This window comes from Ovis canadensis, chromosome 8 (genome assembly GCF_042477335.2).
Source record: "Ovis canadensis isolate MfBH-ARS-UI-01 breed Bighorn chromosome 8, ARS-UI_OviCan_v2, whole genome shotgun sequence".
Lineage (NCBI taxonomy): Eukaryota > Metazoa > Chordata > Mammalia > Artiodactyla > Bovidae > Ovis > Ovis canadensis.
The window spans coordinates 31,210,932-31,232,950 of NC_091252.1; the positions used below are offsets into that span (position 1 = coordinate 31,210,932).

Sequence of the window (22,019 nt, forward strand, 5' to 3'; positions counted from 1 at the left end):
ACTGGTGAAAGAAAAGAGGAGAAAATTAGGAAGTTTTTTCTATAAGAAATAGACACAAAGATGTGAACTGGCGGTGGCAGTGGGAAAAAAAAAAAATCCAAACTGAATGAACTATGGGCTTAGGGAACATGGGTTCTCTGCTCATCTCATGAAGCTGGATGGAGAAAAGCTGTCCATGAAGCTACTTCTGACTCAGGAAACCCCTGCCACAGGCTGGGACTGGTGTGGACAAGCTTGGGTTACCAGGGATGCACCAGGAGGGGTAGATGGCACGTCCTGCTGCAGCTTAGCCTCTTCTGGCTGAAAGGAGAGCGTGTGGAGTAGCAAGAAGGACCGACATGTTAGACAAACAACAGACTGTGTTCTAGCCCACTGAGGAGAAGGAGCAGGTGGAGAGGGAGGGGGGAGGCAGGAAGAAAAGGGGAAGGAGGGAGGGAATGATGATGGAAGCTAACGCTGACTGAATGCTGATTATGGGCCATACATTGTACTTCAAAGTTATATATACAAGTGCTTCAATCACCCATATGTGGCAGATATTGTTATTTTGCCCGTTTTGAAGAAGGGAATATGGAGACACAGAAAATCAAGGCATTTGCTCAAGGTCAAAAAGTCATATATACAAGTGTTTCAGTCACCCATATGTGGCAGATATTGTCATTTTGCCCATTTTGAAGAAGGGAATATGGAGACACAGAAAATTAAGGCATTTGCTCAAGGTCAAAGTAATTTTAAAATAAGCAGTAAAGCAGGAATTGAGTTAGGCAGTCTAATTCCAGAGTCTGCACTCTTAAGCCCATGTGAAAACTCTACACAGAAACAGACGTGTTCATCTCAGTCCATGCTGAAGACCTGGTTTTACTGAAACACAGTGACCTGGGTGTGGAAGTCTATGAAATTCCATCAGAACAAGGTTCTTTGAGATCCCAAGGGACCAATATTCCCACCAAGATTCTTCCAGCAGGTCCTTCTAGGAGTTCAGGAACAGCCCTAAACTCTACCCACTGGAGGAAGATCAACCTTTATGGAAAACTGGGACCTAGTAAATCTTGAAATATCAGGAAACAGAAATGACAGTTTCTCTGTGATCCCCACAAACAGTGGTGGCAGAAACAAACCTCTGGGTGACTTCCTTGTGGTCAGCAAGACTGGAAATGGAACTTAACATTAAGTTCCAATACACTAACTTAACATTAACTTAACCTTAACTTAAGATTACAGGGTGCCCAACAAGTTTTCAAGTTGAGAATAATGATCTTTAGTATGAATCCACAGTCTTCCCTCTTCAGTGTCATGAATAAACAACATGAGACATTTCATATTTTAAATGTAGGTATACTGGTACGACACAATGCCTGAATCAGCACCTACTCTCCCCACAAGCGCAAGATATTTTAATATTTTATACAACTAACTTATTATGTTATATCACAAATATAAAAGGGAGGAGATTGAGACTCAGCAGCAATCTGAACTGAACTGAATACAACTAAATGCTTCATGAACCCGACTGGATTCTAGACCAGGAAAGGGACATTGCTGTTTCTTCTGAAGGAAGTCTCTGTTACTTTGGCCTCAAACTGAAATGCAAAATGCCCTCAGTAACAGTGAAAAAAAATCTCCAAGAAAAGTATATTACTTCTTAAATTTTTTTTTTTGGCCAGATATTAGTACACATGATCTTAAAAGTCAGTATATATGTTTTATATCCAAAAATGTTTATAAGTTTAAAAGTTTATGTCTAAAAATATCTTGAGAATCATACTCTCAGGTATGGATGTGAGAGTTGGACTATAAAGAAAGCTGAGCCCTGAAGAATAGGTGCTTTTGAACTGTGGTCTTGGAGAAGACTCTTGAGAGTCCTTTGGACTGCAAGGAAATCCAACCAGTCCATCCTAAAGGAAATCAGTCCTGAATATTCTTTGGAAGGACTGATGCTGAAGCTGAAACTCCAATATTTTGGCCACCTGATGCGAAGAACTGGCTCATCGGAAAAGACTCTGTTGTTGGGAAAGATTGAGGGCAGGAGGAGAAGGGGACGACAGAGGATGAGATGGCTGGAAGGCATCACCGACTCAACGAACATGAGTTTGAGAAAGCTCCGGGAGATGGTGATGGACAGGGAAGCCTGGCATGCTGCAGCCCATGGGGTTGCAAAGACTCAGACACGACTGAGCAGCTGAACTGAACTGAAGAATCATACCTCCTTCTTAACATACGTTCTAAAGTAAGGCTGATAAAGTTGTTGATTCCTGGCTGCTTAAAGAGTATTTTAAAAAGGAGAATCAGTGTCTTAACTCAGCCATAGGTATATAAGCACACTCTTCTAATTGACGTTGGATCTGAAATATCAGCCATAATTATAATTCACGACAAACAGAAGAAGAATCATCCCACCTTGTTTGTATCAGGTCTCTTAACAATCAGTGAGCTCAGGTGTATATTTTGCTTGATCACTGTGAAAGCTGATGTGGGTCACACCTGTTTACGGTACATTTTGCTACCATGAATGAAAGCCCTCAAAGTATATGCACCAAACCTTTAAAACAAAATCAGTGTGGGGTGGGTGGGGAGAACCATTACAAATTAAATGCATAATGATTAAAAACTACAACCTCAGCTTATTTACAGCGGTTAATGAATCACATTCCAACTACGTCCACTCTTGGCAGAGCTTCCAAACATGAATGCCAGAAGACATAATTCTCTTTCAAAACATTAACTCCACATTTAAAAGTCTGACAGTGTTAAGTCTTAAAATCTCTTGGCAATGGGTTTTAGCAATTTATTGAAAAAAAATCTGAGCTGGATAAACCAAAACTATTTAGCTGTTTCAGCCACACATGTAGCTGTTAGAGCCCAGTATACTGGAATTGCAGGCCATATTGCAGAGCATGTGTTTCTACCCCCACTCCCCCGCAGTGCGCACTCCCCTCCAGGTGCTGTGGGTCCCTAGGACCCTCCCTCCACAGTCTTGGGGCCACACTGGCTGCAGAGGGGCCTCACCTCCTCCAGGGAGCGGGACAAGAGCCCCACAGGAAAGCCCACTCCCTCAGCTCACCCAGGCCAACAAAGCACTCCAGCCTCCTCTTCCTTCTTGGCAGATGCCAGGAAGTTCAAACTGACTAGGGGACTAAATTAAAATATAGGTCTAAAGTCAGTGATCTTAGTCAAAGAAAATCGACTTGTTTTTATTAAGAAACAAATGTTTATTAAAGAAAACAAGAGTCAAGGGAAGACAAAACAATACACCAAGTTGAACCTTCTAAAATCCTCCTAACAATTTGCTGCAGTTATGTTCTTACTCTGTTTAGAGGTTTTTTCTATTATTATAACATTACGATGTATTCATGTTTTACCTAACACTACATCATGGCTCGGTGGTAAAGGATCTACCTGCCAATGCCAGAGAGTCAGATTAAATCCCTGGATCAGGAAGATCCCCTGGAGAAGAAAATGGCAACTCACTCCAGTATTTTTTCCTGGGAAATCTCATGGATAAAGGAGCCTGGTGGGCTACAGTATGTGGTGTCACAAAAGAGCTGGACACGACTTAGCGACTCAACAACATCATCATCATAAGCAGCTTTCCATGCAAACTGTCTTTTTGACAGATAGCTGTTTAATATTGCAAATAAGTATTACATGCTTTGCTTAACTGGTTCCTTGCCACTGAACTTGCCAATTCACATTTTAAACCATTTATTCACAGAGTATCTACTATATTCAGATCACTGGATGAAATATTTTAAGTACAAATATATGAACAAGCAGCTTCTCCGAGAATGCTCTTCAGAATTATTATACAAAGACACAAATATATAGGTGCAACCTATATGTATATGCATGTGTATACCCGCTCTATGTGGCTCTGAGCCATCTAATTCTTTTAAAATATGCTTATAGGATTGAAATATTCTAACTTCCTTTCCATGTATTCCTTTTATTGCTCATTTCTATTATTCTTGTCTACTAGATTTGCCTTAATATGACTGATCAAGAAATCTTTAAAGCAGTCTCAAAATAAACTAATTCTAAGCATCAAGAAGTATTTTATTTAAGAACATCCCCAACCCAAAATATTAACTGCACTTGTGTTTTAGGCAAAATTGTTGTCTGATGTAGTACTGGGCAAAGCCGCGTGGGAACGGCAGTAGAGCATGAGGCTTTCTTTGGGTGTTGGGACTTGGTGAGAAAGAGACATCTGGAAACAAATGTCTTGAAACCACAGAGACATAGACATAAATTTTCCTTTCATCCCTTAACTGGCTGTGTGATCTTCAGCATGTTGGTTGAAAAAAAAAAATCTTGGGAACTCCCTGACACAATGATTAGTGGTTAGTTAGGACACAATGATTTCACTGCCAAGACCCAGGTTCAGTCTCTGGTTGGGGAACTAAGATCCCACAAGCTACACAGTGCAGCAAAAAAAGAAAGAAAGAAAGAAAGAAAGAAATAGCAAAACTCACCATCCTCAGTTTCTCTGTTTGCAAAAAGAAGTTAATAGTAATAACCTTGCAGGGGGGAATTTGAGGATTCCTGAAAATCTACCTAAGGCCAAACCTATGCCTGGCATACAATGAATATACTTATGAATATATGAGCATATATTTTGTTTTTAAAAAACAAACACAACTATGTAGGAAAAAAATCTAAAAAGAAAAATGAATTTACTGGGCTTTATTGAAATGAATGGCAATTCATTACGCACTTCCAAGTGAAGTGTCTAACTCTTGAAAATTCAAGAAGCTAGAAAAGTGCATTGGAGTACCCTGATGCCAACCATGATCACCCGTAACCCAGCTCCCAAAATGCAGTTAAATGCTCATCACTCAGTCATGTCCAACTCTTTGAGACCCAAGGACTATAGCCTGCCAGGCTCCTCTGTCCATGGGATTCTCCAGGCAAGAATACTGGAGTGGATTGCCATTCCCTTCTCCAGGGGATCGTCCCATCCCAGGGATTAAACCTGGGTCTCCTGCCTTGCAGGCAGATTCTTTGCCATCTGAGCCACCAAGGAAGTTCTCAAAATACAGTTAAATCCCAGGCTTTTCCTCTTTTCTGTTTGTGAACATACATCAAAAACGCATGGGAAAGCCACATCCATTTTCCAATCGTGCTTCAGGACAATTTGCCCCCCTTTCTAGTTCTCACCTCAGCCAGTAAGCTGAGACCTAAAGCAACAGAGACGATCAGACTGCTGCTCTGTCAGCTGGTGGAATTAACTGTTCATCTTCAGGGAAAGTAGATGCTTCCCAGAGAGACAAGCTGTAAGAAAGCTGTCCTGGCCCTGTAGCACCTTCCCTCACATTCTACATGGGAGCTCTGACACTCAGTGTCCCCTTCTGAATCTGGAGGCAATGTCCTGGCTAGTGAGGGGTTCCCTAAAGAGTGCCTCCGTAAATTAATAACACCTGCCATTACCAGAGTTACCGAACAGTCAGTGCTCCCAGCACCCCTGGAATTTGCATTTTTCCCCTTTGAGTCAAACCGGAATTAAAAACTTGCAACTTGTTAATTGCAATTTAATTTTATGAAAGTCTTTTCACACTGTTCATGGGGTTCTCAAGGCAAGTATACTGAAGTGGTTTGCCATTCCCTTCTCCACTAACTGTGGTGCTGGAAAAGACTCTTGAGAGTCCCTTGGACAGCAAGGAGATCAAACCAGTCAATCCTAAAGGAAATCAACCCTGAATATTCACTGGAAGGGCTGATGCTGAAGCTGAAGGTCCAATACTTTGGCCACCTGATGTGAAGAGCCGACTCATAGGAAATCTTTCCCTGATGCTGGGAAAGACTGAAGGCAGGACGAGAAGGAGGATAAGATGATTGGATGGCATCACTGGCTCAATGAACATGAGTTTGAGCAAACTCAGAGAGATTGTGATGGACAGGGCAGCCTGGCCTGCTGCAGTTCATGGCATAGCAAAGAGTCCGACACGACTTAGTGACTGAACAACAACAAATTTTATGAAATCGACCATCTTTACTGGCAGAGTAACTGAACCATCATTACAACGGATAATATTCCCAGGCATTTAAAAAACAAAACAAAACTTAGGTTTTTTTTCCCTCCATGCTACTGCTGCTGCTAAGTCACTTCAGTCGTGTCAGACTCCGTGCGACCCCACAGACGGCAGCCCACCAGGATCCCCTGTCCCTGGAATTCTCCAGGCAAGAACACTGGAGTGGGTTGCCATTTCCTTCTCCAATGCGTGAAAGTGAAGTTGCTCAGTCATGTCCAACTCTTAGCAACCCCATGGACTGCAGCCTACCAGGCTCCTCCATCCATGGGATTCTCCAGGCAAGAGTACTGGAGTGGGGTGCCATTGCCTTCTCCATTTCCTCCATGAGGGCTAGATAAGTTTAGACCTCTGAACAGCCTCTGGTCTGGTCTGGGTTTCACGCTGGGAGGAGGCACCACACTGGGAGGCGTGCAGAATCTCTGGGTGCAAAGGTAAAGACAACCCAGAAAGCTGTGTGCTTGAGAGAAATTACCTATGAAACTAGCAGGTGGACAGAGTTTTGCTTAAAACCTGTATCATTTTCAGAGTTGTACGCACAGTGAATTTCAGAAAAACTCTAACCTTGGAAGAACCTGTATATGACACTGTTTTTATTTTCTAGTCATCTAAATCCAAGTTGTTTCCTTGGGCTAAGGACTGTAGGGTCACTGTTAATGTGAGTTCAGACGCCAATGTGCTAACAGCATATTGAAACCACAAAGAGCTTAATATCAAAAGGTTACTCTGAAAACTGTCCTTTGCACTTGCCATTCCCCTCCCCAGGAAACTGACCGTAGACATAGGGGTACTGTGCCTTCATTCAGCCCACTTGGGTCGCTGCTCAAATGCCCTCTTGCGGCAGAAGGCTTCTTGACCATCCCATCTGAACACAAACACGCTCAGAACCACACTCGATATCATCTTAGGATGACTTCCTTTTCTTATTCCTTATTTTTCTTCCTCACTACCTCTCGTATTATAGATGCATTTGTTTGTTGTTTTCCACTCGTCCCTCCACCGGTGCAAGTGCCACGAAAGGAGGAACTCTGTCTTTTTTCACTGCTATATCCCACCTAGAGCTTCACAGAGAACTTAAACACATGACCACTGTTCACGCGTCACATGAATGAATGGACTGCAGATATTTTAGCCAAATGCTGCACATCTCCAGTTCTCCTCCCAGCAAGACATAAACTCAGACTAAGCTCCTGAGACCCACACAAAATGCTAATACTTCCTCAGCTGTCTTTGTTGTGGCTTATGAAGCACGTGTATCCATGTGAACTACCCTGAGAGTCTACAAAGGGCAAGTTTTTCTTCTGATCTCCCCAGGTTGTAACACACCACCTGCCTCCCCACCACATCTCAAGTTTTCCCACACTCGCAGAAAGCGAGAGCTCTTTTCTTACCGTATTGATCAGACGGGCTACTGAAGAGAAGGTAGTCAGAGGCACAGGTCTGGGATTCAATATCCAAATCTCCCAATCTCAGAATCAATCTCTTCCCCTTCGGTACTGTGATCGTCTTTTCACAAAGAGTGTGATTGGGGTACGTCCCTGGATAATTTTTAGATGTCATGGTGCCACTGTCCTTATAGGTCACTATGTGCCCACAGCCGTCACCTGGTAAAGAAAAAAAGGATACGAGAAGTAAGTGAAATGAATTCTTACCGAGAGCTGAGAAAGTTCACTATAATCTTCACCTTATGTACTTTATTCCTTCTATGAAGAGAGACAGAAAAGCTAAAAATAAAAATTGCTTTTATTATTACATAGTATCTATTATTCCAGGTTATTTCATCTCTTGTTTCTCAGCTTAACCTTCTGAACATTGTTGATCAAAATGTTTCATGTATTAGCATGGTAAGCCCTTTGCAAACACATCATTTAATCAAATTACTTTTTCTAGTCATCTATTCATCTACCCATCCACACTTGCACAGTGGGCCCTTGGCATTCACAGATTTGCCATTAGTGGTTTTGTCTATTAGCAAGCCAATGGTATGAAACAATTTGCAACTGAGGGGAAAAAAAATACCACTCATTTTGGGGGTAATTGTCCTGATTAAATGGGGTCAGGCATGTATGGATGTGAGAGTTGGACTGTGAAGAAGGCTGAGCACCGAAGAATTGATGCTTTTGAACTGTGGTGTTGGAGAAGACTCTTGAGAGTCCCTTGGACTGCAAGGAGATCCAACCAGTCCATTCTCAAGGAGATCAGCCCTGGGTGTCCTTTGGAAGGAATGATGCTAAAGCTGAAACTCCAGTACTTTGGCCACCTCATGCAAAGAGTTGACTCATTGGAAAAGACTCTGATGCTGGGAGGGATTGGGGGCAGGAGGAGAAGGGGACGACAGAGGATGAGATGGCTGGATGGCATCACTGACTCGATGGACGTGGGCCTGGGTGAACTCCAGGAGATGGTAATGGACAGGGAGGCCTGGCGTGCTGCGATTCATGGGGTTGCAAAGAGTCGGACACGACTGAGCGACTGAACTGAACTGAACTGAATGCAAAATGCTTCTGGAGAATCTGAGACTCATGCTGAGTGGACTATCTTTAAGAGCCTGTCATTCATTGTCCTGTTATTGGGGATTACAATCATCCCACATTCATATCTCAGTAACAGCCACAGATTTGGAGACTTGGAGGCTTCCCAGGTGACTCAGTGGTAAAGAATCCGCCTGCCAATACAGGAGTTGCAGATACAACCCCTGGGTTGGGAAGATTCCCTGGAGGAGAAAATGGCAACCCACTTCAGTATTCTTGCCTGGAGAATCCCTATGGCTAGAGGAGCCAGGCGGGCTACAGTCCATAGGGTCGCAAAGAGTCGGACACAGCTGAGCACGCACACACGGTAGACTCAGGACGTATCGTGAGTTTCGTGCTTGCCACCTGCCAGACATGGCGTCGTTGGAGACACATACAAGCAGCGATGGCTGTTCACCACTCAAAGTGAAATGGGAGACAATCACATGCTCAGCTAACTGTAATTCTAGGTGCCCCTGCCATTGCAGGAGCTTAAATAAAGTGCCAAAGAGGGCAAGAGAGGATCTATTTCAGTGAGTTCTCACTACTTCACTAAAATAAGTAATTCTCTCAAGGTTTTCTGAATAGGGAAGTTTAATCAATTGACCAACAAGTTGCTCCAGTAAATTAAAGCAACCGAGTTATCCGACAGCATGTTAAACTGGGTGGGCTGCAAGATTCAGGAGCATGCATTGAATTCGAAGCACAAAATGCCTATAATTAGTACACTTTCAGAGAAACAAAGCCAGAATTTTTGCCCTTAGCCAGAGGGAGAGAAAGCAGAAGTCTGTAGGAGAAGAAACTCTCCATGTTGGTAACAGAAGGCAGACCAAAGCCTCCTATAGCAGAAGACCCAGCTAGGGCATCATGGGAATCTGAAGCCCTAGGCAGCCTTCTTCCTTCTCCAGCCTAGCCCCTACTGCAGGATTTATCTGGGGTCTTCTTTTATTCCACTTCCTTCTTGCCCTGAGGCTTGCAGCCCAAACAGTGATGGTTGCCATTTAGTAGCTCAGTCATGTCCGACTCTGCGACACCATTGACTATAGCCCACCAGGCTCCTCTGTCCATGAGATTCTCCAGGCAAGAATATTGGAATGGAGTGCCATTTCCTTCTCCAGGGGATCTTCCTGACCCAGGGAAAGAACTCGGGTCTCCTGCATTGGCAGGCAGATTATTTTACCACTGAGCCACCAGGGAAGCCCAAAATGGGATTGGAGGCCTCATTAAAATAAGGGGTGGGAGAATCTGTGCCAAACCAGCAGTCAAGGTCGAGGGACAGCCCCGCCCAACCGAAGAACTAAAGAGCCTCTTGATGAAGTGAAAGAGGAGAGTGAAAAAGTTGGCTTAAAACTCAACATTCAGAAAACTAAGATCATGGCATCTGGTCCCACCACGTCATGGCAAATAGATGGGGAAACAATGCAAACAGTGACAGACTTTATTTTTGGGGGCTCCAAAATCACTGCAGATGGTGACTGCAGCCATGAAGTTAAAAGGAGCAAGCGACTGAACTGAACTGAACTCTCAAGATTCCAAGCTGGGAGGCTGGACTGGGGGAAAAGCGTAAGTGTTAGTTACTCAGTCGTGTCTGACTCTGCGACCCCACGGACTGAAACCCACCAGGCTCCTCTGTCCATGGGATTCTCCAGGCAAGAACACTGGAGTGGGTTGCCATTTCCTCCTCCAGGGGATCTTCCCCATCCAGGGATTTAACCCAGGTCTCCTGCATTGCAGGAAGATTTCTTACCATTTTAGCCACCAAGGAAGCCTTGGATTAGAGGAGAGTTGACCTAAAGAAGCAGGAAGTTAGTTCCAAGGGGAAATGGAGATAGATGGCTAAGATAAAACTACTCTGAAACCTGGAGGTCTAGGCAGAAGTTGTGGAATTTATATGACTATGTAATAGAGGCCCACAGAGGATTTTGAGAAGAGAGATAATGAAAGAGGTATTTGAAAAAGACTCCAGATAGGAGCTAGAATGCAGGAGAACCATAGAGCAGGAGGAGGGTTAGAAATACCGTAGCTGGGATGGGAAGGGAATGAAAACCAGGAGGAAGTTCACAAGAAAAACAATCAATGGACTTGGGTTTCAACCTATTATAATGGGAAAGCCAGGAGGAGAAAAAAGCAACATTGAGATTTTGAGTCCAGAGATGATTGGAACACTGAGGCTGATAAGACAAAAAGAGAAGCCCAGAGGGCAAGCAGGTTTGAGGACAAAGGCTGTAAGTTTGGTTCTTAATGCTTGAGGTGATAGCTGTAAAATATATTTCTGGATGCGGGTTCAATCCCTGCTTTGGGGAGATCTCCTGGAGAAGGGAATGGCAACCCACTCAAGTCTTCTTGCTAGGAAATCCCAAGGACAGGGGAGCCTGGCAGGCTACTGTCCAAAGGGTTATAAAGAATCGGACATGACTTAGGAACTAAACAAAAACGTATTTCTGGAGCTCTCTGTCAGTAAGTACAAAATTGTTGAGAGTTAAACGAAATTACACTAGAGCAATGCAGATGGTGCAGAAGCACATAGGGAACGAAGTTTTGATTTAAAACTTGAATTAAAGAAACGAAGTGCCAGTCTATGTTTGATACAGAATACAGGATGCTTGGGGCTGGTGCATGGGGATGATCCAGAGAGATGATATGGGGTGGGAGGTGGGAGGGGGATTCAGGATTGGGAGCTTGTATACACCCGTGGTGGATTCATGTCAATGTATGGCAAAACCAATACAGTATTGTAAAGTAAAATAAAGTTAAAAAAAAAAAACTTGAATTATTTACCTGCTCTTAAAGGCTTTAGTGTAAAAAAAAAAAATCTAATGCATAATTTCTCTTGGAAACCAGAAGACACGGCAATCACACCAGCAGGCACTCTAGCTGTCCTCTCAATAGAGACAGATGCCCTCACTCCCCACCAGGTCCTGGTCACTCATTTCCATGACTTGCCTCGCCGCGGAAGGTACTGATTTTGAGGACTCCGACAAAATAACACTAAGGCAACTAACTAGTGTTGTTGTTGTTAGTTGCTCCATCATGTCTTGTTCTTTTGTGACCCTAGGGATTACAGCCCACCAGGTTCCTCTGTCCAGGGAATTTCCCAGGCAAGAATACTGGAGTGGGCTGCCAGTTCCTTCTCCAGGGGATCTTTCAAACCCAGGGATTGAACCTGAGTCAGAAATATGGCTATCACCTCAAATGTAAGAACAAAACTTGCAGCCTTTGTGCCCAAATCTTCTTGCCCTCTGGGCTTCCCTTTCAGTCATATCAGCCTCAGTCTTCTAATCATTTCTGGACTCAAAATCCCAATGTTGTTTTTTTCTTTTCCTCCTGGCTTTCCCATTATGATTAGTCAAAATTAGAGTCTGCTGGGTTTTTTTTTCTTGTGAACTAGTTAGTGTACAATTCTGCATATAAATGTACATATAAATAACGCTAAGCCACCAAGATATCACTGGTCAAACATTTAAATGTCCCTTTTCTTAGTACTATGAAACTCTGCTTTTATAAGAGAAAAGAGAGAATTTCCTGGCAGTCTAATGGTTGGGGCTCTACGCTTCCACTGCAGGAGGCTCGAGCTGGATCCCTGGTCAGGGAAATAAGATCACGCATGCTGCGTGGCACAGCCATAAAATAAATAAATAAGAAAAAAGAAAGTGAAAACTTTTCCTAGATGACATAGCTACATATAAAATGAGGATCAATGTCAGGTGAATCAGCCTGTACACGATTACTGTATTCTAAGTTTTAAGTGACATGTCACGACAAAGGAAAATCCCAGGGGGTCACTTTTAGTCAAGGCTATAATTATGCTTCTTTTCAATGCCTTCTACTTTAAAGCCCGAGAGGAAACTCCTTTCACCCAGTGACTCTGGCAGAACAGGAGCAAGTTTTAGTTTTCAACACTCCCATCATTACTTGACATGGGAGATTTGTGCCTTCTTGGGAAAGTTTTCCCTTTTCACAATCTAGCAGAATGAAACTAGGTCTTTGTTCTCCCAAAACACCCTGAAAAGAACTGCTAAGTCCTAATTCATTAGAAAAGCAAACAACTGTCATCAGAAGTTGCGATCTCACTCTTACCTATGGAAGACTATGTATGGCATTTTCTGGGGCAAGCGCTAATGTAGTAAACGTATTTCATGGATATTGATGACATCAGGAATTTTCAACCGACCGTCTTTCCATAGTTTTGATTACTTCAAAGGACTAGATAGAGTTAACAATACCATAGTATATAATTGGAAGTTGCTAAGAGAGTAGATCTTAGATGTTTTCACCACAAAAAGGAAACAGTAATTACGTGAAGTGGCACCAGTTGTTAATGAATGCTATGGTGTTAAATAACTTTGAAATATATAAATATATAAAACCAACTCATTGTAGACTTAAACTTGCACAATGTTATATGTCAATTATATCTCAATAAAGTTGAGGGAAAAAAAGATATGTCCAAGAGGGACCAGGAAGTGCCTAGGGAGAGACAATGCCTATGGTATCATATATTGAATAAAGCAAATGAGAACAACAGATAAACACTATTCCCACGACCTCACCTTAACCCTGTCACTTAACTCAGAACCCAGCTCTAAGAATCACAAACAAGGAAGACATCAAAAGTTATTTAAAAGTCTACTAATTCATGTTCCATATGTAACGTATTAACTTCAATATTGTGGTCATGATATTATACTACACTTTTGCAAGATACTATCACAAGGAAACTAGGCAAAGGCACACAGCATCTCTTTGTATTATTTCTTACAACTGCATGTGGTCTGTGATCATCTCAGAATAAAAATTTCAATTAAAAAATTGGAGAAAAAAAACCCCAACTCTATCAGTCTGGTTAAATTGGACTGGCAGTGGGTGAAAACAAAGGTGCTTTTATTTATTTCCTATTTCATACTTTTTGATACTGTTTAGATTTTGTGATCCCGTATGCTCTTCTACTTATCTTTAATTAAAGAATTTATAGAAGCTTGCATTAAAAAGATCACTACAGAATAATAACCAATAAAGGAGAATTTTTGTTCTAAAATCTTTTTGTACTAAATCCACTAACCAAGTTCTCATATTTGTCTAAGGAGCATGGAGTGTTGAGTTGGAGAGGGTCGTAATGTATGACCCAGTTCACAGATGAGAACTCAAGACGTACATGGACTTGCCTTAAAGCTATTTAACCAATGGTGGATGCCAGATGACTATTCCAAGATGATCCAATTCTAGAATCTTGAAAACCCTTTTGTCTCACCTCTTTATTTTGTAACATAAGGGTATTTGTGTTTAATTTTGGAAAGCTACCTGTACTGCTATCTTATCAGAGCTCTCTTTAGAGTCTTTCACAACATCTATTAAAATGAACAACTTGCTGATAAGATTATCTGGCAATGGTAACAAGTAGATGGCAAATCATTGGGTAGAAGGTAGAGGAAGAACTTCAAAATGAAAGAATCAGGCAGGGCAGCATCTAAACTCACTGACGGATCTCAGCATGGCTACACGAGACCATGAGATGTCACAAGTCTCCTGACAGGATTAAACGTGCTCTACACGCCTTCACATGTACTCTCACCAGAAAGCAAAACATGCGAATCACTAATTGAATCTCACCAAGACTTTACATCTAATTTCAGTCCACAGGAAACACAGAGGGTAGAAACACAAGTGTACCGACATCATAAGGAAGTCATTAGCTGAATCCAGGCTGCAACATTCTAGGCGCAACTGACCCAGTTTCTTAAACAATGAATTGTACAAAGAAATGTTTTAAAAAGTGTTTTAGATTAAAGCAAACTTAAACACCACAACAACCATGTGAATCTTATTTGGACCATAATTTGAAAAAACCAATCTTACCAAACCATTTTTAAAAGACAACTGGGGGTGATCTATAGATTCAATGCAATTCCTATCAAATTACCAATGACATTTTCCACAGAACTGGAGGAAAAACATTTTTTTTTGTTTAATTTGTATGGAAACACAAAAGACCCCAAATAGCCAAAACAATCTTGAGAAAGGAAAACAGAGCTGGAAGAATCATGCCATCTGACTTGACTATACTATAAAGCTATAGTAATCAGAACAGTATGGTACTGGCACAAAAACAGACACATGGATTAATGGAACAGGATAGAAAGCCCAGAAATAAACCCACACACTATGGTCAGATAATCTCTGACAAAATAGGCATGAATATACAATGCAGAAAAGACAGTCTCTGCAATAAGTGGTGCTGGGAAAACTGGACAGCAACACGTGAAAGTGTGAAATGAGAACATTTTCTAACACCATATACAAAAACAAACTCAAAATGGATTAAAGACCTAAATGTAAGACCACTCCTAGAGGAAAACACGGGCAGAACATTCTTTGACATAAATCACAGCAATGTTTCTTTTGATCCATCTCCTAGTGTAACGGAAACAACAGCAAAAATAAAGTGTACTTAATTAAACTTAAAAGCTTTTGCACAGCAAAGGAGACCATCAATAAAATGAAAAAACAGCCTATGGAATGGGAGAAAATATTTGCAAATAATGCAACCCCAGAGGTTTAATTTCCAAAATATACAAATAGCTTATATAGCTCAATATAAAGAAACAAGCGACCCAAAGAAAAAATGGGCAGAAGACCTAAAGAAGATATGTGGATATCCAACAAGCACATGAAAAGATGCTCAACATCACTAATTCCTAGAGAAATGCAAATCAAAACTACAATGAGGAACCACTTCACACTGTTTAGAACAGCCATCATTAAAAAGTCTACAAATAATAAGTGCTGGAGAGAGTGTGGAGAAAAGGGAAGCTTTCTACACTGTTGGTGGAAATGTAAACTAGTACAGCCACTATGGAGAAGAGTATAGAGGTTCCTTAAAAAAACAAAGTTCCCACATGATCCAGTAATCCCAGTTATGGGCATATTAACCTGAAAAGATAAAAATGCTGAATGAAAAAGATAAATAAACCCCAATGTTCATAGCAGCATGATTTACAGTAACCAAGACATGGAAGCAACCTAAATGCCCATCAACAGATGAATGGATAAAGATATGGTGTGTGTATGTGTATATGCATGTGTTTGTGTGTATATATATATATATATATGAATATCATTAGTTATAACAAAATAAGGAAATAATGCCCTTTGCAACAACATGGATGAACTCAGACATTATCATACTAAGTGAAGTAAATCAAAGACAAATACCACATGATATCACTTATATGTATATCACTTATATGTGGAAACAAAATGATACAAATAAACCTATTTATAAAACAGAAGTAAACTCACAAACATAGAAAACAAACTTAAGGTTACCAAAGGGGAAGTGGTGTTGGGGGATTAAATTAGGGATTTGAGATTAACAGATACATACTGCTATATATAAAATAACAACAAGGACCTACTGTATAGCATAGGGAATTATATTCAACATCTTTTAAAAACCTATAATGGAAAAGAATCTGAGAAAGTATATATGTAGTTGATTTTCAATGTTTCAGGTGTACAGCAAAGGGTGGTTCCATTCCTGGGTCGGGAAGATCCACTGGAGAAGGGACAGGCTACCCACTCCAGTGTTCTTGAGCTTCCCTGGTGGCTCAGATGGTAAAGAATTCACCTGCAATGCCTGGGTTCGATCCCTGGGTTGGGAAGATCCCCTGCAGAAGGGAATGGCTACCTCCTCCAGTATTCTGGCCTGGAGAATCCATGCACTGCATAGTCCATGGGGTCGCAGAGGACACACTTGGCTCTGAAAGGCTGAGCAACTTTCACTTTCCAAGTCTTCCTTAAGAAAGGCAAGAGTCACTCCTCACCACCTGCTCCTAATCTTTGACTGAGATGAGAAGAGGACCGATTGTGAAATACTTCTTTTCATTCTGACCCCAGAGAGCTGCTCTAGAAACTAAAACTCGGCCTCAGATGTTAGGGCCTGGGTTCTAATTCTGACACTCACATATAACACGCACTTTGCTATACACCTGAAACACTATAAGCCAACTACAAGTTTAAAAAGTCAGACTTTCAAATGCAATGTATTTCTATTAATAAATGTGTGCTTTCGTGCTCAATCATCACCTCTGCTGCTGCTGCTGCTAAGTCATTTCAGTCGTGTCCGACTCTGTGCGATCCCATAGACGGCAGCCCACCAGGCTCCCCCGTCCCTGGGATTCTCCAGGCAGGAACACTGGAGTGGGTTGCCGTTTCCTTCCCCAATGCATGAAAGTGAAAAGTGAAAGGGAAGTCGCTCAGCCGTGTTTGACTCTTAGCGACCCCATGAACTGTAGCCCACCAGGCTCCTCTGTCCATGGGTTTGTGTTCAACTCTTTGCGACCCTATGGACTGTACCCCAACAGGCTCCTCTATCCATGGGATTCTCCAGGCAAGAAGAATGCCCTCCATGCCCTCCTCCAGGGGATCCTTCCAACCCAGGGATTGAACCTGCATCTCCTACATTGCAGGCAGATTCTTCATTGCTGACTCACAGAGGAAGCCCATTAATAAATGTTGCTGTTGTTCAATTGCTCAGGTGTGTCCAACTCCTTGTGACCCCATGGATTGCAGCACTCCAGGCTTTCCTGTGCTTCAGTATCTCCTGGAGTTTGCTCAAACTCCTGTCCACTGAGTCAATGATGGCATCCAACCATCTCATCCTTAATACTGATGCTAATTTTAAAAAAGACATTGGGATGTTAAATACTGTTAGGGGAGTAATATTCACTTCTTTGGGTGTGAAAATGGTATTGAAGTTACGTGAGAAAATGCCTTTCTTTTTAGGGATGCCATCAGAGAAGGCAATGGCACCCCACTCCAGTACTCTTGCCTGGAAAATCCCATGGATGGAGGAGCCTGGTAGGCTGCAGTCCATGGGGTCGCTAGGAGTTGGACACAACTGAGCGACTTCACTTTCACTTTTCACTTTCATGCATTGGAGAAGGAAATAGCAACCCACTCCAGTGTTCTTGCCTGGAGAATCCCAAGGATGGGGGAGCCTGGTGGGCTGCCGTCTCTGGGGTCGCACAGAGTCAGACACAACTGAAGAGACTTAGTGGTAGCAGCACTCATCTCACATGCTAGTAAAGTAATGCTCAAAATTCTCCAAGCCAGGCTTCAGCAATACGTGAATCGTGAACTCCCTGATGTTCAAGCTGGTTTTAGAAAAGGCAGAGGAACCAGAGATCAAATTGCCAACGCTGGATCATGGAAAAAGCAAGAGAGTTCCAAAAAAACATCTATTTCTGCTTTATTGACTATGCCAAAGCCTTTGACTATGTGGATCACAATCAACTGTGGAAAATTCTGAAAGAGATGGGAATACCAGACCACCTAACCTGCCTCTTGAGAAATCTGTATGCAGGTCAGGAAGCAACAGTTAGAACTGGACATGGAACAATGGACTGGTTCCAAATAGGAAAAGGAGTACGTCAAGGCTGTATATTGTCACCCTGCTTATTTAACTTCTATGCAGAGTACATCATGAGAAACAATGGGCTGGAGGAAACACAAGCTGGAATCAAGATTGCCTGGAGAAATATCAATAACCTCAGATATGCAGATGACACCACCCTTATGGCAGAAAGTGAAGAGGAACTAAAAAGCCTCTTGATGAAAGTGAAAGTAGAGAGTGAAAAAGTTGGCTTAAAGCTCAACATTCAGAAAACGAAGTTCATGGCATCTGGGCCCATCACTTCATGGGAAATAGACGGGGAAACAGTGGAAACAGTGTCAGACTTTATTTTTTTGGGCTCCAAAATCACTGCAGATGGTGATTGCAGCCATGAAATTAAAAGACGCTTACTCCTTGGAAGAAAAGTTACAACCAACCTAGATAGCATATTCAAAAGCAGAGACATTACTTTGCCGACTAAGGTCCATCTAGTCAAGGCTATGGTTTTTCCAGTGGTCATGTATGGATGTGAGAGTTGGACTGTGAAGAAAGCTGAGCACCGAAGAACTGATGCTTTTGAGCTGTGTTGTTGGAGAAGACTCTTGAGAGTCCCTTGAACTGCAAGGAGATCCAACCAGTCCATTCTGAAGGAGATCAGCCCTGGGATTTCTTTGGAAGGAATGATGCTAAAGCTGAAGCTCCAGTACTTTGGCCACCTCATGCGAAGAGTTGACTCATTGGAAAAGACTCTGATGCTGGGAGGGATTGGGGGCAGGAGGAGAAGGGGACAACAGAGGATGAGATGGCTGGATGGCATCACTGACTCGATGGACGTGAGTTTGAGTGAACCCGGGAGTTGGTGATAGACAGGGAGGCCTGGAGTGCTGCGATTCATGGGGTCGCAAAGAGTCAGACACGACTGAGCGACTGACCTAAACTGACGTATGTAAGGCTGAAATGACATGATGACGTGAAGTACGGGATTTGCCATATAGCACTTCAGCAAAATGGGAGAGAGGAGAAAAAAATGAATGAAAAAGATGTGGAAAATGTTGATGGTTACTATAGCTGGGTGATGAGGTATTCATAGGTGTTTTGGTCTTTTTTTTTATTATTAATAAAATGAAGAAAAATAAAGGTCAATCTTGAAGGGAAAAAAAAATACAATCAGGTTTAGGATGAGGCTACACATGGTATTGGGAGGACTCCAGGACAGTGAGCCATGGTGATGCATTGGTGGGGGGGGAACAGGGACACTGCCCTACCACCTACCGACCATGAAGGGGAGAACAGGGCAAGAAGGAGGTAAGGAGGAAGTTTGGCCACAGGGAATTTGCCTACTCTTCAAAGCTGTACCACACAAGGCTTATCTTCTTCTTCCTTTGAGCTGTAATTTAATTGCCAAAGCACATGATGACTAAACTTTGTATCATTTCCTCCTCTCTTTAGGCTGAAAACTTCTCCCTTCTGAAGAATATGTGAAGAGTTCATGAGGGGCCTAAATCGTGGGGTTTGCCTGGAGCCTCCAATCCTCTACCTCCTCAAAACAACTCACACAAATAAAACTGGATGTCTGAAGCTTCGATTTTGGAGAAAGCTGCAAGTACTCATCAATGCTTTATAAATCCCCAAGCAATCTTGACCCCAATGTTAAACATTTTAACTCTAATCTCAATAAGAAGAGTCAAACAATGATATCTTCAAGCAAATTGATATTAAGGAAAAGTTAAGACCATGTTTTAGAAAACTAATTTTAAAACAATATTGACCACATACATAAGTATGAAGGGAAGAAAAAGGTTTAAAGTGTTTATTTTTATGGTGTGGGATTAGAATTGATTTCCATTATCTTCTAAACTATGAGTACATTGTATATAAACCAGAAAAATAACATAATTAAAACTACCAAATCCACCTAATGTTCTTTGCAACATTAAAGGCTGTGTTCAGCAGTAGTCTTAAGGTATAAGTCTCTGTAAACCAATATACCTAAACTGGCCATTAGAAACTTACTCAACAAACAGCTCAGAACTTAATATAATGTGGTTCCCACTTGAAGGAGCTCACAGTCAGAGGGGGAGAGAGGTGAGTTAACAATAATTCTTGAGAGTCAAGTGACAGATCCAACGGGCCCAATATCTGCTCTCCAAATGCCTGAAATGAATGGATATGCCTCTTTCAGACTTTAATCGGCTACTTAGGAAGTATGGCTATACAAGGTATTTTCTAAATAAGCTTAAGACAAATCCCAGATGCTTGTCTACACGAGTCCACCATTTATTTAGTCTACTGTAATTCCAGCCACTAAGAAAAGAAAACAATAACTTCCTTAAAAGACTATTTCCCTTTGATAAGAAGTCACGTTCCACTAACAGCAAAGCGAAATTAAGACATATCTGATATGCACTAAGCTCTGCGACACTACAAAGAATGATTCAGGCTTTAGAAACAGTTTTTTGTTTTTAAACTGAATTGCGCTTGTTGGAAAATTATCTGGATGAAATTAAACAACTAGTACAAAAACACCTTTAAGATTAATTACTAACTCGACCACCGAACAAGACGAGAGTCTTCAAACTTGTTTTATTATGGCCCATAGTTAGAATAAAGATTTTTTTCATCACAACCTAAGCAAGCGCACATGCATATACCTGCATAAATAACAAAAGCCTAATGTTATAGTACTTTTTATTATATGTAATGAACTGTGATATTTCCTACTCTATTCCATTTTTTTCTTTTTAAAAATTAAAAGCATATTGGTTGTGCCAATTGAACTAAATGTACCACCTACAGATGGGTCCCAAGTTGCAATTTGGGAAAGAATGCTCTAAAATATCAGAAGTGAAACCATTTCTAGAAACATGATTTCATTACAGCTGTATCTTTGCTCTTTGTAATATTCAAGTTACAACAGGTCTCAATGTATACACCATCACCCCTGTGTGGGTGTGAGAAAATTTCTTCCTATGTCTGAGATCAAGTGAGCTCTTGATGACTACAATCTTTTCAACCACAAAAGGGAGTTTGCAATTATTATAGAGCTCTTTGTCTGATGGCAAGGCGAACAGCTTTCCCAAGCTATTACTAATTTCACCGTCAGCCATCCTCTCTCGTAAACTTTGTTACCCTCCAATTGCGCTTAACTTTTTTACTTTATGTGTTGCCTGGAAAAGAATGGAAGAGCAAGGGGAGAAGAGTCTTTTTATTCTTTGTGAGAATAAATAGAGTAAACAGAAGGTACGATGGTAAAACTTCAATTATTCTAAATCTTTAGTTTTCCTGAAAAAATAATGGATGATAGTCGCAGCCATAGACTAGAAATACGTGACTAACTCTGCAAAACAATTCTGCAAACTTAGACTTTAAGAATCTCCTTAAACTTTATTCTCACTATATATGGAATAGGTGCTACAGGTATAACTATTAATGTAATTAAGATGACACTTTTGTCTCAGCAGATGAAAGGCATATGAAAGTAAAAAAAAAATGGGGAGGAACAGAAGGGACTTGTCCAAAGTCTCTCCATGTGAACTCTCAACACAATGCTTCCTATCAGCTAAAGAAAAAAAAATCACTTAAATCAATATGAATGCATGAAAATTAAATCATTTCAAGAGGTCCTACCCAAGAGTCCCTACATAATGGGAGATTATTTCCATCAGTGTGCAAAGATCAATAATTTTAATATTAACACACTAAAAAGCATCATTTATGCCCAATGGAAATAAAAATCTCAAAACCTAGTTTAATGCTATTCTTTAACGTGGTATAAATAAAATCAGCGACAACTCCATAGTTCTTTAGTCCCTCTATCTAGTCTTGTGACTCCTACGAAAAGGAAAAAAGATCACTGTAGGGATTGAGGATGTGAGGGGAAGACACATATTGTTTTTCTAATTTTGTAAACTATTTCCATATACTTGGGAAGTGGCAGAGCAGAGTGCACTGGGTTCCTCTGTCCTTGGAAGCTGTGTGGCCTTGAGTGAGTCCCTTTGCCTCTCCAGGAGTCAATTCACCATCTGCAACACAGAGATGATGACAGTGCCCAACTAGGGTTATCGTGAGCATCAGATGATACACTGCTAGTAAAGC

The 22,019-nt window shown here is 41.5% G+C and overlaps 1 protein-coding gene across 2 annotated transcripts in view; it reads right to left on the reverse strand.

Annotated features, from left to right (window-relative positions):
• Window positions 1–22,019, reverse strand: part of DCBLD1 (discoidin, CUB and LCCL domain containing 1) — a 75,718-nt gene that overhangs the window by 40,833 nt on the left and 12,866 nt on the right. For both annotated transcript variants that reach the window (XM_069599169.1, XM_069599170.1), the window contains exon 2: window positions 7,415–7,627. In XM_069599169.1, coding sequence (XP_069455270.1) covers window positions 7,415–7,627 — 213 coding nt within the window. The remainder of the gene's footprint in view (window positions 1–7,414; window positions 7,628–22,019) is intronic.